Here is a 17,945-nt window from a genome sequence, read left to right as displayed (position 1 = left end):
ATAGGATAATCAAATTTTCACATATAAAATTAGCATGATGATTAAATAGCTAAATACTACTGATGAGCCTGACCATTCTGAAATAGATATTGTGGAAGAGCTAGTAGCATTGAGAAGAATTTTTAACCTCATCTGAACATAAACCATGCAAGTTAACATGGAATGATTTACTAAAGCAAAAATTGAATAAGCAATTTTAGCTGATGCAATCTTACTTCATTGCCTCTGCTAGAATTGATAATTTGCTATTGGCAGCACGAGCAATGAATGATTGCTGCACTTCGCTACGCCATGCAGAAGCTTATTAAAAAACAAGGAAGTATGATAATGTATTTCTATTACAAATTCACACTTATTATCCAGATTCCTATTCTCCTAACCCCTCTCAGGATGCCCTTCAATTCTACAGTTTTCATCTTAGACAGAAAATGATACCTGGACTCTGGACATCCAGGTGTCAGAAGAGTTCCAATTCATCTCAACAACAGTATTTCTAGAGTTGAAATTTCTCAGAAATTGGATGAATGATCTTTAATTAAGCACCCCCAGGCAGTTTCTGTGTGCATGTGTCAATGTTCCAAGAATTGGGCATTCAAAAACCATCTGCAGGGACCACAGAACTCCTGCACTAAGTGGCTGGAAGCATCTGCTGCCCTATCTTTACAGATATACTTCCCTTTAAAGAAAAAAAAAAATCTTAAAAACCATTAAAGACTACAATTACTATTTTTTTCAAAGTCTACCTTGTTTGTATAAACTGAAGTAGAATTTAAAGAATTGTTGTTGTGGTTAATCAGTTTGCCCCAGCCGCCTGACAACCAGTAATTATGCTCAAATATTGCTTGGATAAAAGGATTAGAACATGTTTCAGTGGTGTTAAGTCTGAAACGTAACAACACTATCAGGCAAAGAACAGTAGGACAGAATAGTGATGAAGTGACAAACTATTTTTGGTTAAGTGTTTTTCTGTTCATTAGTTGGTTTTGGTGACGTGGGGCGTACGAGCACATCTCCTCCGTCAGCACTCCCATGCTCAGAACCCATGCTAAAACCAGCCACACGCGTGGTTTTCGGCGCTGGACCTCCAGGAGCGCGGCCACAATCTGTGGCTGCAGTAGCCATTTCTCTGGCTGGTCCGGGACAGGAGTTACGGGACTCCGAGCCGAGAAAAGCCCCAGCGCAGCCGTAACTCCCCGCCGCGGCGCTGCTCCACGAGCAGCTGCTCATTTTATGGCCACTGCTTATTTCAGCAACACACGGGAAGGCAAGAAATGACAAATACTGTAGGTACGGACTCTGCAAAAAGCCTTCCAAAGAAATTTCCTCACAGACAAGCAAGAGAAATACTAGAAATAATGACGAAATTAAGAGCAACAGGAAAAAAAATAAATAAAATTTGGCTTACTTCTCTATTAAATCCAGTGTGACTCCTGGCACCAGTCTGACGCTCTTCTGCATACAGAACCTGTGGAGAAGAGAATAAAAATAAAACGTACTAATTGAATATTTAAAGACAAGGTTCTGTGGAAAGAATATGGAAGAAGGTTTCTTTATTACAGTGCTTCTGCTTTTAAAACGGTGTTTGGGTAGAAAACTTTGCCACAGCATAATAAGAATCAAACAAGGCCCTCAATATTTGTCACACTCGCGATTATGCGGCGATTTCCATCGTCAGGTGTCAAAACTGGGATATTGTAACTGTCACGGTGACAAGTTTTCCAACACAGAGCGGGGCGGAAAAGGGCTCACAGTCATCCAGCACAGTCTCTCGGGAGGAGCAAGACGACACAAGAGCTGAGGAGGTTTACGCTTCTGGAATAATGATTAGCGTTGGCTGGGTTTCCCTGAAGAGATTTGGCACTGCAGGCAGGAAAGTGAGAAAGGGAGGGAACGAGAGGGATGCGTCAAGTTCAAACACCTCAGTCATTTAATTAAAAAAAACGCTGACTCCATTTCCTCAGCACGACAAATACCGCTCGTTCAGGAACGCCGACCCTGGGAAAAGCAGAGACCTGTCAGCACTGCCGCTGGCTGCGCCTAGAAAATCCCACGAGCCACGAAACCCAAGCGAGTGTGGGAAGAGAGCAGGACTGCCAGCCCAGCTTCCCAGCGCTTGACTCCCTCCTCCAAACTCGGGGATATGCTTCGCCCCTGGAGGGCAGAAGTGGGAAACAAGAAAGAAAACCCAGCAAATTCAACTTGAGAAATGACTTGTTCAGCGGTATCACTACACTCCCAGCCCATTTCCCCAATATTTCAGAAATCCACTCTGTTGTTTAATGACGAATTTACCCACCGGTGCAATCTCAGTCGATACTGAAGCCCCACACCGTTCCCGCGCAGGGCTCCTTTCACCAGAGCCACCATGTCCACATCCAACAGGCTCTTCCCCAGGTAGGGAGAGCAATCATGTCTTTAAAGACAAGATGTGCAGAGACCATTTTTGAAATCTTGAGGGCCCTCCAGTTTTCTTGCGGCATCCCCTGCCTGCAGGACACCCGTTGCTACCCAGAACAGGGATGGGCTCTGACCAGCTCAGTGGTCTCCAGGCTGCTTTTCTGATGTGTGCACCATCCGTCATAAAAAAAAAAGAGTCATAAAACTAGCTACAAACACTACAGTGGGATCCCTGTACAATCTCTGAAAATATAAAGATCTTATAACACTGCTTTACAGAACCACACAGGAAAACACCCCTCTCGCACAAAAACCGCAGGCGGGATCCAGCCTGGCAGAATGGGGCCCCTGGGATCAGGCTGGGGTCTCCCTGCAGACCAAGGATGCCAAAAGACTTTCCAACTCCTCTGCTCGATGCCTCTACATTACGACATACCTGACAGAGGACCAGAACAGAGCCAGCACAACTTCGTACTGTTACAAATTTGCTTTCTCTAAAGAAAGAAGAGTTCTCTCTATCATGCAGTGTTTTGGATTTACTTCGGAAGCCTCTCAGCCGAGCCGTGATTTGACCTAACCTCACTCACTCAGCAATACTTCACAGGCTCACAGATTAATAGGACAGTGCTGCACGCTGTTGCAGACACAATGTGAAAAGAGGATGAGCATCCTAACCCTGCTCAGCACAGCCAGTCTCCTCCGGGCCAGGCGGCACGAGTCCGAGAACTGATGAGCAGGCTCCCGCCCGGCAGCGGAGCAAACAAATACATTAGCCTCCTTTTTGTAAGGATTTCTCCTAAGCGCAAGGCTTTTGATTACAGCTTGTTGGATTAGAAGCAGAAAGCTTGCCCCACGCGTGCAGACATTCAGGATGCACAGCAGGAGAAATGCCAGTGCCGAGCGGTTCCACAGCTCCAACAGCAGGACAGGCGCAGCTCTGAGGGTCAGCTCTGAACAGGTAATTGCACCTCAAAATGCGTTACGCAGCCGTCGTTTAGCACTTCCTTAGGGAGCTGCTAGTCCACTGTGGGCAACATATGAATAAACTTAGATTTCAGTTATTTCATTTGAGCTCGTGGATCCTCGGAGAGGACAAGACACAACCAGACTGCATTTGACTAATGGAAACCCAACCCCAACCCACCCTTTCTGCCCTGACCACGGAACGGGAGTAAAGCAGCAAGCACTTACTGCTTTTGTATGTACTGGGCCTGTGAGAGTATTTCCTTTATAAAGCACCCACCACTGCCCTGAATATTTTGAAAGAGATTAGTTCATGAAAACCCCACTGAACCAGCAGCAGACTATCTGCATTTCCTCTCTAACAACCAACTGCCAAGAAAATGTACTCGTAAACAAAATGTTCTTCATCCTGTATCTGCACCCCCTTCAGCATTCAGAGGCTCTAAATGTGATGTCTCAAGTGGTGGTTGGCATCGTCATCACCAAAATCAGGCAAAATACATTAGAGCTGCACATAAATGTACCAATACATGCCGGGCAATAAAGGACAAAACCTGAATACACATAACAATGCTCAACTGGGCTCTGCTCAGACATCACAGGAGTATTTTGAAACTGAATTTAGTTTCTCTAAATAAATTTGGGACAGAGGATTGGCTCTGTTAACCCCCCCAAATTTCAAGCAGAAATGCAAAATAAGTACATTGGGAAAAAACCCCAAACCGCTCTAATGTTTATTCTACTTGCCCCAACACAAAATTAGCTGTCACAGGTCACGCTCTTTTGGCCATACGCTTACAAACTGGCTGTATTTGGGTTCTGAGGCACAAACTACATCTCTGAAATTCTTGAGTCTGAGCAGTTCCCTAACGTTTTGTTTCTTCTTGTTCTGGGGGGGGTTTCCAGTGCTTCTCAGGAGCCCTATTACTCTTTTATAAGTGGGACTTCATGATTCAAACCATTGTGTCCTTAAGACAACTTAGACAAGCACAGCCTTCTCCCTGATGTGTAAAATTGTGAAAATGTAATTGCAGCTTGTTTATGTCTTAAGAGACCGATGCTAATATAAGGATATGATGCACTACTGATCACAGTATAGCTCCTTTTTGCTTTAGACAGCAAGAGACACAGATCTGCGTAAAAGAGTGCACCAAACATATACTCACTTCTGCCTGTTTCTGCAATAGCTGCGTCTACCTCCTGATTGGTGTGTATCAGTCAAGATTAACGATCCACACGGCTTATCTTTAAGCTTGCCTCATATATAGCTATATATAGTAACAACATATATTCAGAATACGCAGCTCACAGCAGTCACTGCACACGAAGATAATCAGTATCGAGTTAGCCAGGATCCACACACAGGATTCCTGGAATTGTCAGGCTGTCATCAAGAGTTTCGTGCACTGCATTCGGAAGGGCATGACTGACCTGTGTTTCTCTTACCAGCATCAATTTTTCTTCCCCTGAAATTAGACTGAAGTGGATGCAGCTGCAGCCCCATCTGATAAGTGATTTTGTCCATCAGTTGTTTACTTCAAATACAGAGCACAAAATGGGATGGGTAGAAATTCATTCATCAAAATTTTATTTGCCCATAAATTCAGTATATGAAACCTCATTAGCCTGTCAGTCCAGAACTGCAAAAATGTTATATTTCAAAAGCAATTCTGCAGGCTTCTGGATCAGCTTTAGTCAAAGGGCTAGACTGAGGTAACAGAGAAGTTTTAGTGAGAAAAGCTTACATCTTTATTTCTGGTTAACTGTCTGCTTTAGCACATCAACATACAGCTTGCATCCAACAGCTGGAACGCAGGAGGAGGTCTGGCTTTGCATAAATTATGTTTAACAGCAGTGAATAACAACGCTCTGCGAGCAAGCACTTACTATTTACAGGACTTGCATAGAGAAAAACAGAACCGCAATAATGCCAATCAACAGGGAATATAAAAGGAGCATAGTCTTCATCAGAGAATGGAGGAGACATTTTTTGTGTGCAGTAAGCAACACACATAATCATTGCATTAGGTGTAGCAGGAAATACTTTACTGTCAGGAGTTTACATGGCATCTACCAGCATCAACCCAGGAACGGCTGAGGTTAATAGTTTTAAATCCTTCCCCTGAGCTGCATTTTTACAAGCACGTTTCCTGTCAAACACAGGAGACACAACTCAGCACACCTCCTGCTTGTGCCAGGTGTAGCTCTGCTCAAGAGCCTGCCCTCATCAGCCCTCCGCCACGTTCCCATGGAGATGAAGTAACAGAAAATTCCTGAACAGATCATGATAGCCAAAAAACCTTCCTCAGTATATATAAACCGTGCATTAAACACTGTTGTGTAAACACTTTGCGTGTTTGGAGGGGACTTCCTTCTGAAATAAACCAAAACAAACACAACCCTCTTACAGAGCTTCAGCATTTTAACTATGGCACCAGCTCTGAAGTATGTTCTGATAACCGCAAGGGAAGGAGAACCCTGAGCCCCAATGCCAAGAGCTTTCACTTCACATACAGAGCTTCAGTTTGCTATAAACCAGATCATCTTCAATAGGCATCAAAGCCCATGCTAAGGATTCCCACAAAGACTTTTATGAATTAGTGAAAACAAGAAGAATTAAGTGGTGTCATTGTGTCCTGATGGTATTGACTTAACACACATGGACAATAATGAGTTAATCAGGATAGCTGCAAGCCTCAGTGGTGTTCCCCCCTCTCCTCTCCACAGTGTTTTGGTGAAAAATGTTCTCCCTAGAACCTGAACTCAAACCCCATTTGCCGAATCCTGTGTCACTTTTTGTTTCACTTATTGGTTTTGGACTCCATTGAACAAGTAATTTTTTAAACATCATTTGTATTTACCAAGTTGCATTCATTGTCATCTCAGCTAATCAGGTGGAATGGTCAGTTAATTTTTAAAGTCTTTCTCCATAGATAAAACCAGCAGAAATCTAAACTTCACATCTGGATAGCAGCCACAGGATAAAAGTAGTTCCCTGCAACCATATTTTCCCAGTTATAAAATACAGCATTTCTCAGAGTTCCCCTAAAGGAATTTTGCCGCATAGTAACTTTCTTTAGCTTTTAAAAGAGAAGGATTTGTGCAGGCAGCTTCAGAATTTTCCAACAGCAGGCAGGGATCAGAGCCAGCCTACCACAGCGTCAGCATCGGGAAGAGCAAGGTAGCAAAGCTCCATGTCCAGACAGTCACCTCGGCAATGACGAGCTGTCACAGCACCAGCTAAATTGGCAGGTAACCTCCGCTCTGCTTTCACCTCTCCCAGAAGGGAAGCACATCATTCTCCAAGGATTAGGTGAGATTAAATGTCTCTGGCTAATCAGCAGGCTCAATCCTGGTGCATATTTGCAAGTGCTCACTTGTGAGTTTTGATGAGCGGTTAGTATAGCAACCAGGCTGGTATCTTAGAAAAAACAACATAATGTTTTGTTTTGACAAGAGAAGGAAAAAGAAAGATGAAAATTATTTTAAAGCTACAAGAGGAGCACACACCTGCCTAACTTATTTAGAGGTTTGCTGTTCCTTGGCTAGTCTCCCATCACTTCAGACTCCTGGTCCATGACACCTGGGTCAGAAAAATCATTTTCTCATTAGCTCTCTCAAAACCTTCCCTCAAAAATATTCCTAAAGCTGAAATGAACTGAAGCTCTTTGCCCTGCTTCACAAAATTATCCAAGACTTCTACCAGTGGTTACAAGCTGTGACTCTTTTCCGTGAGAAAATACCCTCTGAGCTCAGGAAATCAAAAACGGGACAAGAAATTAAACAGGTTTTGTGCTGTCCCTCACACAAGCAAAAGACATCCATCAAAGGTGCTCTGCATCAAACCAGAACCTGGGCAAATTAACTCGCTCAGTTTGTTGCTTATATACACCAGAGACAGTGTAAGAATTGTAAGTTATTACGAGTATCTCCTGAAGACAGCTAGTAACTCTCGAAGCTGTGGTGACTCGCTTCCGCCTGTTTTAACCTAGTCTAGCGAACGACCTGAAGGTTTTCATTCCCGACCACACATAACCTCGAGAGGATCAGTGAAACGTGCCGACAGGAACGAATCGACAGAGCTGTGTGCGGGGTGCGCACACTGGATTCTTCGGACCATGTCCTCAGCCACACCACGGTTCTGTGGATTCCCTCTGTTGTGAGGTAAAAATATTGCTCTTCGAAAGCTCCTGCTATCTGTAGCAGCTTTTTCTAACTTGCTGCCTAATTAACTTGGTATGTCATTCCGTAACATCTTTCTTTGGTTTATCGCTCAATTTCTTTCACTACAGCATTATTTAATGCTACTGTATTATTTACAGCAACCACAATGTTTGGAATGTGATTTGTACAAAGGACAATTTACAAAAAGTTGTATTGCACTACAGACTATTTCTGCTCTGAAGAAGCAGATATTTAATTCCCAGAACAGTAAATCCCTTAATCTGAGCAAACCTAGATATTGAGCTGGAATCTAAAACGTAATAAGTAGAAGATAACAATATTTTCACCTTTCTAGTTCTGATTAATAAAACGCTGTCCCAAATGCACAGTTCAAATCCTGTAATTCAATATTGCAGAGAAAGTTTAGGTTAGATGAAGCATTTGGATTAACAAATCTATCATTCCAACAGACAAGCTACACAAATTACATACTTGCCTTCAATAATGGGGAAGATACTCACCATCTCAGAGCAATTTTGATGGGCGTAGTAAGGCATGACGTGAAGAGGTCAGCTGGCAGATCAGGGATCATGGGCAGCAGCTCACTGGCCTCGCAAGCCGCCAGCTGAATGCAGTTCTTCATGGATGGCGGCAAAGGCATTTGAGCAAGCGGATGGTTTGGGTTAATCGCAGCCACCTGGAGAGATCAAGGGAATTACTCACATGGGGAATTCAGCCCAGTTCATTTCTATGCCATTTCGAAAATGCCCAACAAAGCTTCAAAGTTCGATGGATCTCGGGATTCGGAGAAATTTAGAACTACGGCAGCACCAGCTGTAGTAGTAACTCACATGTAACCAACAGCACCTGAGTGTATTTACCATAGCGATACCACACACCACCACCACCAACTTGCAACAGGCTGAACGGCCATCACCACTGCAGAGCCTTCAGTTCGCATCTGCCAGCCTGGGCTCAGGCACTGTAGAAGCAAGTTGGGCTAATTATTCTGTCTTTTACATTTAAGCAAAATCCATCCTTCCTGTGGCTCATAACCATTCCCCACAGATGGCGGAATAGCTTCAAATGGAAAAATGGAATTCATTTGGCTGTACTAGGCAGCAATTCCTCCTGCGGAGCATAAAGATGACTCCTGTTGGTAAGCCAGAAGAATACTGAACTCCCTGTTTCTCCCCACACATCTTTCTGCTTCACCAGAAGCAAAAGGCCAAGCTGGAAAAAAGGCAGAGAGGAAGTGACCGTGGGTACGTAGAGAGGCTATCTTCCAGAAGAACACAGAAAGAGATGTGCACTGCCTTCTGCAATGCAAATATTATCACATCAGCAGATGTAAGTTTTAATCAACGCTTTTGTGAAAGGGTTCGAGTCCTTATACATATTCCTCTGGGTGGAAAAAACCGTGGTCATTTCTTCTCCAAGCACTGAGTGTTACACTGAAAAATAACTCTAAAGTAAGGTCTTTGCATGTCAAGATCTAGAACTGTTGTAACAGGACATCACTTTCCAAGACTTATTTAGTTTATATTTAATTGGGCTTAATCACCTGTTTAAAACACTCAGAACTGAGACACATGTTAGTGTAGATTCCATGCTGGCCACAGACTGGTGGAGTGCGTTAGCCCGATGGCGTTTGTTCATCTGCAGACAAGAACCAGCTCTGCATAAATGCTATTCAACTCCTTCACTCCACGTGCTGTACATCAATTTCCAACAGGCAAGAAAGAACAGGAAACAGAGCAGATGCGTACACAGGCATATGCAGTGCTTGTGTAAAGTCAAGGTCACGTCTGCTGGGAAAGAGTGGAGTTTCTAAAATTCTGACCTGCGCTATGGCAATCAATTAATCTGCCCAACATCAGTCTATAAACTAGAAATACCATATACACCAATATTCCCATTTCTCAAAACCACAGCAATTCTCTGAATTAAAATTTTTATTTAGAGTATTTATTTTTGAGACTAACAATTCACAGAATGAAAAACACAGATAAATTTTCCAGGGCCTTTCTGAAACAGGTAAACACAGACTTCAGCCACCCCAAATTTTGATCTATGGAACTCAAAGGTTCTCAAAGGAATAGGGGAAAGAAATGTAACACGTGTGGTGTCTTCACCGCCCTTTCATGTATGAGTTTGAAAGCAAAGACCCACCAAAGTGATCTGCTGTGTTATCAAAAATAAAGCACTTCAGCCACTTTCATTTTTTTTGCCAACCAAGTAAGGTGATATCGTCGACTAATAAACTCCTTTACCATCTCTATACATGAAAAATGCTGTCTGAGGAGGAAATCCATTTGGTGTTCCTGAAGGCTCCACGGGGAACAGAACAGTTGTGTTACAAACCCAGAGCCTGGCACAATCATATACCTCTTGGCTAGCAAAGCCACCCGATAAGCTGTGGAGAAAATTCAGATGCTTTTTCACCTATTAAGGTTTTTGATTCTTTACTTTCTTTTCCCATTCTAATCCCAGAGGCAGCGCTGACACACTTTGGCGCTCTCAAGTTGTCCAAATTAGCCAAGACCTGTCCTTGCTCTCAGCCGAGCTGTGCTGCTTTCAGCAGAGATACTTGCCATACCTCGGGTGGAAATGAAGCTACGTCGAAGTCATCACTTATCCTCTAGTGATATTTATTGCACTTCTCAATAAAAATTAAGCTGTATGCTACTAAGAAAAAAAGGTAATTAAAATACCGAAAAGATCTTTTACTTGAGGAGAAAGGCATGAGAGACAGCGTGGAAAAGCATTAGCTTTTAGATTAGCTATTAGATTTATAAATATAAAGCAGTTAAACTGCTTCGCTATGGGTATTCATTTCCAAAAGAAAGACTTGCCCTCTGGGCATCCTCATAAACGGGGTCCGTAGGTGGGCAGTACATTTAGATGGATTTTCTGCTTTCTGAGCAGTGTGAAACACTGACAACTCGACATTTGTCATGGTCTCCTAGTGCCCCTCAGTTCTGATGGGAAGCAGCTCATACCCCAAGACCTGCTCAACCCTCAGCTTCTACGCAGTACGAGGAACTAAAGGAGCTGTGACACACGCAGTGTAAATATTTGTCCATTAGGAGATGAACTATCAACAACCATAAAGGGAACATACAGTACCGGCGAGTAATTACAGATCTTGTCAGACCTGCAGGGATAATGAGGTAGCAAAACATTCTTTTACAAAGTAAGTGTGAAAGGAAAAAAAAAAAAGAAAAAAAAAAGAGGGACAAGTAAAGCCCACTGAATATTTTTGCATCCTTAGAATGTCCACTGAAGTCAGATTTTGCGTGGTTCCCTCATAAACGTAACTTTTTGTTAGGGCAAGATATGGAATAAGTAGAAGGCTAAAGAAAGATTAAAAATGTAAATCGGTAAAGACATACATACTCATTTACAACTGTAAAAATAGTAAACTATGTAAAGTTACCATATATTAAATGTTATCAAAATCATTAATAATATGTACTTATCTACAATCTTTAATTGTTTGGTGTTTTTTCAGTTGCCAATGGTTTCTGTAAGCAATCAATCAGTCGTAGACCTTGCAGCAGGTCATAACTAACCCACAACTCCTTTCAGCAGAAACAGTTTCAAGGCAAACTGATGCATATTTTCCTGCGTAAGCTTTGTAAGTAGAAACTCCTTACTATCAACAGAGTGCTTATTGTGTTACTTATTGTTATTTCAGGGCAACTGACAATCCACAGCCTTTCAGACAAAATAATAGTGGTAATACTAATTTATCAATTATACTGAAATATGCTAGCATAAGATGGTGGTAATTTGTTCGGAAAACAAATTCTAGCCACCCAAGCTAAGGAGCACTCAGGTTTGCTACTTGCAAGTGCTCTGTCTATCTGGAGGAAGAGCAAATGGATTTGTAAGGATTACAGCCCGTAATTAACAGAGGAGGAAACAAGGTATGTATTTCAAACCACTGTTAGTGACGACATTTATGTACCTACATAATTAGACCAAGAAACAAGCACTTGACAGAAGACCAACCCTCTTTGAATTAACAGACATGTTCAAGGCAAACTTGGGAGGAACTCTGCCCTGAGACAGAAACTCAGGAGTTGTCACTTCACGTGCTGACCAGCCCTGCCAGCTTCACACCATTCCTGCTGCGAGAAGCCCCTTCCCCTGTGGAAGACACTAAGGCAGCTACAGCAGAGGAGACGGATGTTCCTCTCTCCCAGCAGATGGTGGATTAGAAAAATGCTCCCTCCAGACACGATGCTAATGCCAGCTAACATTCTGCTGTGCTGTCGTTAAGCTAATTTTTTGAGAATTAATGTTGAAGATGGAAAAATAAAAGCTGTGAGTTCCTCAGCTCCAATTAGGACTAGTTACTCATATACCCTGCTGGAGGGGAAACCGAAGAGGCACTGCCACCGCAACGCCAAATTCCTACACGGACAAAGAACAAAACAAGTTAGCATGCAGCTGTAAGGTATGCTGCTGGAAAGTTCCAACAATAAAGTAGAAAATCAAAAAGTGAGATGTGTGCTTTGCTGCACGAGGTACAGGAGACGTATTTCAGCCTTCACTTCTCTACATCTCAAACGTGGCTTTTCATGCAGACCTTTGCTGCATGAAACAAGCATGAGTCAGAGGAAACACAATGTCACAATTACACAGAAAATTAATCAGAAATAACCAGCCTACTGTTTTATCACTGTTAGCACAGCACACTTAAAGTGCCCGCTTAATTCTCCAGAATTATGGTGTATTTACACCCGCAGAATCATCAGGGACGATGACTAAGAGCATCCAGTGCCACCACTACCCTACACAGTGGGAGCGGAGCTCAGAGCTCCAGGGCAGGCACAGCCTGGTGCTCCCTAACCAGGGTACCGCTGCTCCGCAGGGATCGCTTCACCGGCCAACTTCTCGCACTGGCACAAGGTCCAACGCCTGCCAGGGCCCCTCCACACCCTCTTGCACCCTGGTCTAACTGTTGCCACGCTCCGTGATGCCAAACAGGACATCGGGCAAGAAAGCAACAGCAGGAATTCCCGTTTCTAAACGCTGGGGTCAGTTTTCAGGTCTGAAAAATGTCTTTTGGGAAAGGAAAACAATAGCTTTCTAATACAAATATCAGGACAAAACCGAAACAAATAAAGGCAGGATCAACTGGAAAAATGAACTTTACTATGCCACATCATAACCACAGCATGCTGCTAAATGGATGTCTGTGATCCACAAAATAGGCACTTTTGTTTAGCTACATATCAACCCAAATCCTTAGCTTAACTGCCCATCCAGTTGGAAATTAAAACAACTCACAGATATTTCTCTGAAACAGTCAAGCCTACCACAGCCCAGGGGAGCCGCCAGTCCCTGTATCGATAGCATCTCACTTAAAGTTTGGAAACACTGGGACATATTCAGAATGATGGGGGCTGGTAGACTTTATTAGCTTCATTGCTGCCCTACAAATACACAATATGGACCTAGAATCAAATGACAAAATTATCTCCACATCTGCCTGTTCCCCATCCCACCAAAAACCAGTTACAGCTGAACTGGCTCTGGCATCTCCAGAGCTGGATCCTCTGCCCTCGCCCTCCCCTCCCTCAGAGCAGCAGTCCTGCCAAAGATAAGAAGTATTTTCAACCGCAGTCTGTTCACCGGGATGAGATACGGCAAATTCCTGCCTCTGGTATAGACTCTTCCTCCTCCTGAAGCCGATGTAGGACCCGCTACCCACACAGCTTTTCACTCATCCACACCAGCCACACTTTATTTACTAACAAAAGGCCCAAAAAAGGTATTTGCTGTTCAAGTGCCATTTTGGAGGCAGCTCTCTAAGGAAGACAACGTACCATGCAGTGCTACAACATCCTCTCTTCTCGGGTATCTTAGAGAAGCATTAACTGCTTTTCTATCACTCCCAAGTTATCATTTCCTTTTGTGCTTCCCCTCTTTGGAGGCTGAACAAGATTTAGATTTCACATTAAGAAAGAGTACCAGCCTTTATATTCCATGACCAATGAAAACCAAATATAACGGGGTTGCAAACATGCCTGTAAGTATGTTGTAATTAATTTTTACATTTCTGGTGGAACTATGTACAATCTGATGGCACCTGGCCAGCGCTCTGTGCTAGCCAAAAAAAAAAAAAGGGATCCCAAAAAGAATAAGCCAAACAGCCATGGCTTCTCTCAGCCTTCACTCTGCCAGATTAAGAGAGCAGCAAGCTCCTCTAAGCTCCTTTCAGTAAGATGGGCTAACAATTATCTTGATCACTCCAGCAGCCCCTCTGTGTACCAGCTTCAGCTTTACTTCACTTTTCATGAGTTTGAACAACTCAGTAGTTGATAGTTTTCCAAATGAATTCTCATCCATGCTTTGTATGACACTGTAAGCACTCTTCTGTCTCTGCTACCAAGTCTTCTGCTTTCTATTGATAATAAGCAGTTATCTCAGTAAGACTTCAGCAGTGGATGAAATCTGAAGATGCAGAACGGAACGCTGACATACAACCCTGAACATATCTTCATAATCAAATTAACCTGTAGTTTTAACCTCTGTTGCAAAGAGAGGAAATACTAACGCAGTTTTCCTGTGTAACCTCACATATTTTGCAAAATAAAAACAAACAAAAACAGAGCAAGTGAAATTTAATATTTTTGCTGTAATAAAGACTGACGTCGTTACTTGTGCTCATCTTCCTTGTTGTAACCAACCGTCCCTGTCTGCAGACAGCCTGACTTGCAGAGGGGAGCTCAGCCTCACCTGAGCAATTTATGTGTCACAGCAGAAACCATCCGAGGCGCCTGCGGCTGTTCCTTCCAGAGACCTTTGCGCCCGTTCTAGAGCTTAGCAAGAGCCAGGGAAAAAAAAGGAAATTCATGACGAAAGCAGGGAAAGGGAAGGTAAGAGTTAGGCCCATTTGAACCTGCTAAGGAACAGAATCAGAGAACAGAACCAAAATCCAGAAGGTGCATTGTGCACACAAAAGAGAAAGGCTCTGAAAAATGCCACAGTGAAAGTCACAGGCTGATAGAAAAACTTGGAAAAGGAGAACAGAACATGGCCACCAGATATTGTCCTTGACTGAAAAGGATGCTAACCTGGAAAAGGCATCTATTACCAACACTACCGAGCTGTGCTCTGCAGTTTTACGTTCCTGCCAAGCCACAGCCTTTGGGAAGTTTCTTATCTTTACAAAGTATGGCATTATCACTGGTTGAAGAGAAGGAATAATGAAACAATCTACATATCTCAAGCTATTAGACCAGTTTCTGTCAGTAGAATGGAATTTTCACCTTGCAAAAAGAGTGACCAGAAAAGCAGTTCCAAAAAATGGAATTTAGAATTAAAAGAATTAGAGCCAGGGATACTGTCGGTATCCGCTTGAAGGTCCTATTTGTGACAGGCAGTTGCCTGATTAATTAATATTCCTTCCTTGAAGATGTTTTGTTTTGTTTTTTTAAATAGAGTGTCTTAGAACTGTGAGAGTGTAAGTAGTTAACCTTTAAAAGACATGCTTCCATGTAAACTAAAGCTAGCAGAATTCCTGGCAATGAGGAGTTTGCCATCCCAAGCTGCTGCACAAAGAACTTCTTACCTTCCACTTTGCATTTCAGATTTACTTCAATAAATTTATTAGTAATGACATTTGCAATGAAAGACCGCTTTTCATTAGAAACACATTCAACTTAAGCAGTCTGTGAAACTGAAACCACCAGTGACAATCCCTCTGCGTATCAGGTTTATTTTATTTTGTTTTGCCTTTTCACATTCAGTTCAACAGCACAAAACTCTAACTACACCCAAATACATACCCAGAAACTAGACTTCTGCAACTGAAATAAATACGTCTACTTCACCTCAGCATTTATCTCAGCAGAAAAGGCCATTAGGGCACAAATTGATTCTATTAACATCATCATTTAATTAGTGCTTGTATTAAAAATTATTCCAAGTTTAATAAAATAGCAAACTGAACCAGAAAGACTGCAGTGGCAAAATTATTTGCAAATTAATTTGCCTTTCAACATAGTTTTAAACACGTATTTCAGCTGCATATAGCAAAGCAAGCTTCAACTTAACCCTGCAGCACAAACACAAGTGAAGCCTTTGCAATAGACTGGGATCTCACCTCCAACTCCTGCTCCCTCTGTAGTGCAAATTGTTTGAATGACTTGACAATAAGGCCAGCATTAGAGCAATCGTAGACGAAAATGGAAGGGCTGCCCATCCAAGTTTGCAGGTCGTATATGGATAGAGGAATATACTGAGTATAGTTCTATAAAAAAAAAAAAAACAAAAAAACACTGGAGTTACAAAGAGGCAGAGAAGCAACAGAACTTTCATTAGTGAGATAATAAAATACACACAAAAATTCCAATTCTGAAATCACAAAATAAAACCTAGATTGAATATTGGGCATATTAATCAATACAAAAAGCAATCAACATCTAATAATAATGAGGACCTCGGACCCAACTCCAACATGAACAACAATTAGATTTTATTGTTTGAAATGCTATACTCTAAACTGAAATTCTAAAACTCAAGAGTGCTCTGATATGTGCTAACAACCCCAACCAGCATTTAATAGTCCAATTTTATCTCAAATTTCCGCAACACTGATAAAGGATGTAAACCAGCTGTCTTTAATTTAACATCCGTCTTAAACTGAAAACTCCATCAATAAATCAAGATTGATCATGTAGCCCATCAGTAGCTACCCCATCCCAGTTTAATGAGATGCTTCATAATTTTATTACAGCCTTTAACTTCTCTGCAACTTTCAGAATTATCCAATAAAATTAAAACCAACAAAGTCTGCCTTCAACAAAGCGAAGTACCAACAATTCCGTTTCTGTAAATATGAAGTGTTTTGTTCCTTCTCTTCCACCTTAACCCCCCCAAATAATTGGAGGCAAAAGCTTCTTAAAATACAAGGAGGATCAAACCCCAGACATTTAAAATTAGCTCTGAAGGGTCCCACCCTAAACTAAGTGGCAGAACTGAACACATAAACCAGGGCAGATTTCTGCAGTGGAGCCTGTGAAGAGCCCCTGCCCCAGGCAGGGCGGCTGGTGGCAGAACCCTGCCCAGCTGCGTCCGCACAGCGCCGAACTGCCCAGAACCTACAGTAAAAGCTGTGATGTCCCTATTAACATCAGCAGAACGATGGATAGGATCATAACTCCCATTTAAATTCAAGAGACTTAAAATAGCTGTAATAAAACCAGTAAACTTCTACAAAACTCAAATTTTCAAGGACAGATATCAGCATATATAGACAGAAGTGATCATAAACCATATGTTAGATAAGGTAGGAACTCGCAAGTCATTTCAAAATCCAGTTTTGCCCGTATATAACAGTTTCAGTTGCTTCATTAAAATTAATAGGAAAAAATGTTTATAAAAGCCAGAGTTTTAGGGAGTGAGGAGCTTTGCAAACCGTTGCAGGATAGAACGATAGATGAACAACTCACCCTTGGCACAGACCTTTTCTAAGGACACCACGCAGTTTAATCACATTCCAATCACAGTAAGTTACACATAAAAAACCTGCTCTGACACGTATAAATCGAGGAGATTTTATTGGCATGCATTGTTTTAACTTTCTATCTACAATGCACATTGCTACAGTGACGACTGGATTATAGCTCTGCTTAATATTGTGATATTTCAGAACAGAAGAATTTTACGTTTCCATTTTACTGTGGGGGTCACATAAAACTTATCAAATTTGCTAATGATATGTAAATGAGATAGTTTGAAGAAAAAAGGAGTGTTAAATAATAGTTTTCTAGCATGGCTGCTCAGGGTGATCTTTTGATGCTTGATCCTCCTGCCTCTGCCATGCTGGGGCTGTGAGTATGAAAGAACTTGTCCGTATGTTTTGTTCTCAGTATTGACTTTGGTTTTTAGCAAGAAACTTTCTGCCCTGTTAACACAACTCCCACCATCCCTCTGTGACTGTCTAAAGGCATGACACAACAAACAACTAAACCAGAAACTGATTTTGAACGGATTTCATAACCAATTGCTTAACGAACAACTCAAAAATATTTTTAAAAACAACATTCTTCAGATTTTGCGAGAAGTTCCTCAGAACTTCGGAATAAACATATTTGAAGTCGGGGGCTTGGGGGTTTTACCTTTTTAAAACCACATTGGGATTTTCTCTGAAAATACTAGCAAGCAAAACTAGAAAAAGAACATTGCTCTTGTATTAATACAACAGACCTCACAATAAATATACGAAAAGCATGTTACTGCATCTTCAAAATCTGGCAAAAGGCCAGACGATGCCAAATTTACTGGTTTACGAGGACTGTCCCAACCCTTCCTTTGTACACCCATACCGTGCAGCAAGCCAGCGCAGGAAGCCTACAGTACAATAACGTACAATTCCACCGTTAAGTGCTGGCTCGTAACAC

At 42.1% G+C, this 17,945-nt stretch overlaps 2 protein-coding genes across 5 annotated transcripts in view; one reads left to right on the top strand and one right to left on the bottom strand.

Moving 5' to 3' along the window:
• The window catches only part of NPTX1 (neuronal pentraxin 1), a 193,396-nt gene that overhangs the window by 110,010 nt on the left and 65,441 nt on the right, over positions 1 to 17,945 (top strand). The gene's annotated exons all lie outside the window — the stretch shown is intronic.
• Positions 1 to 17,945, bottom strand: part of RPTOR (regulatory associated protein of MTOR complex 1) — a 152,158-nt gene that overhangs the window by 88,758 nt on the left and 45,455 nt on the right. For all 4 annotated transcript variants that reach the window (XM_054847001.1, XM_054847002.1, XM_054847004.1 and 1 more), the window contains exons 5-7: positions 15,647 to 15,793; positions 8,046 to 8,221; positions 1,406 to 1,465 (exon numbers count right to left, since the gene is read on the bottom strand). In XM_054847001.1, coding sequence (XP_054702976.1) covers positions 1,406 to 1,465; positions 8,046 to 8,221; positions 15,647 to 15,793 — 383 coding nt within the window. The remainder of the gene's footprint in view (positions 1 to 1,405; positions 1,466 to 8,045; positions 8,222 to 15,646; positions 15,794 to 17,945) is intronic.

Source organism: Grus americana, chromosome 18, assembly GCF_028858705.1.
Source record: "Grus americana isolate bGruAme1 chromosome 18, bGruAme1.mat, whole genome shotgun sequence".
NCBI classification, from domain to species: domain Eukaryota; kingdom Metazoa; phylum Chordata; class Aves; order Gruiformes; family Gruidae; genus Grus; species Grus americana.
The sequence above is the reverse complement of the archived record's forward strand: the minus strand, read 5'-3'. Positions and strand labels throughout refer to the sequence as shown.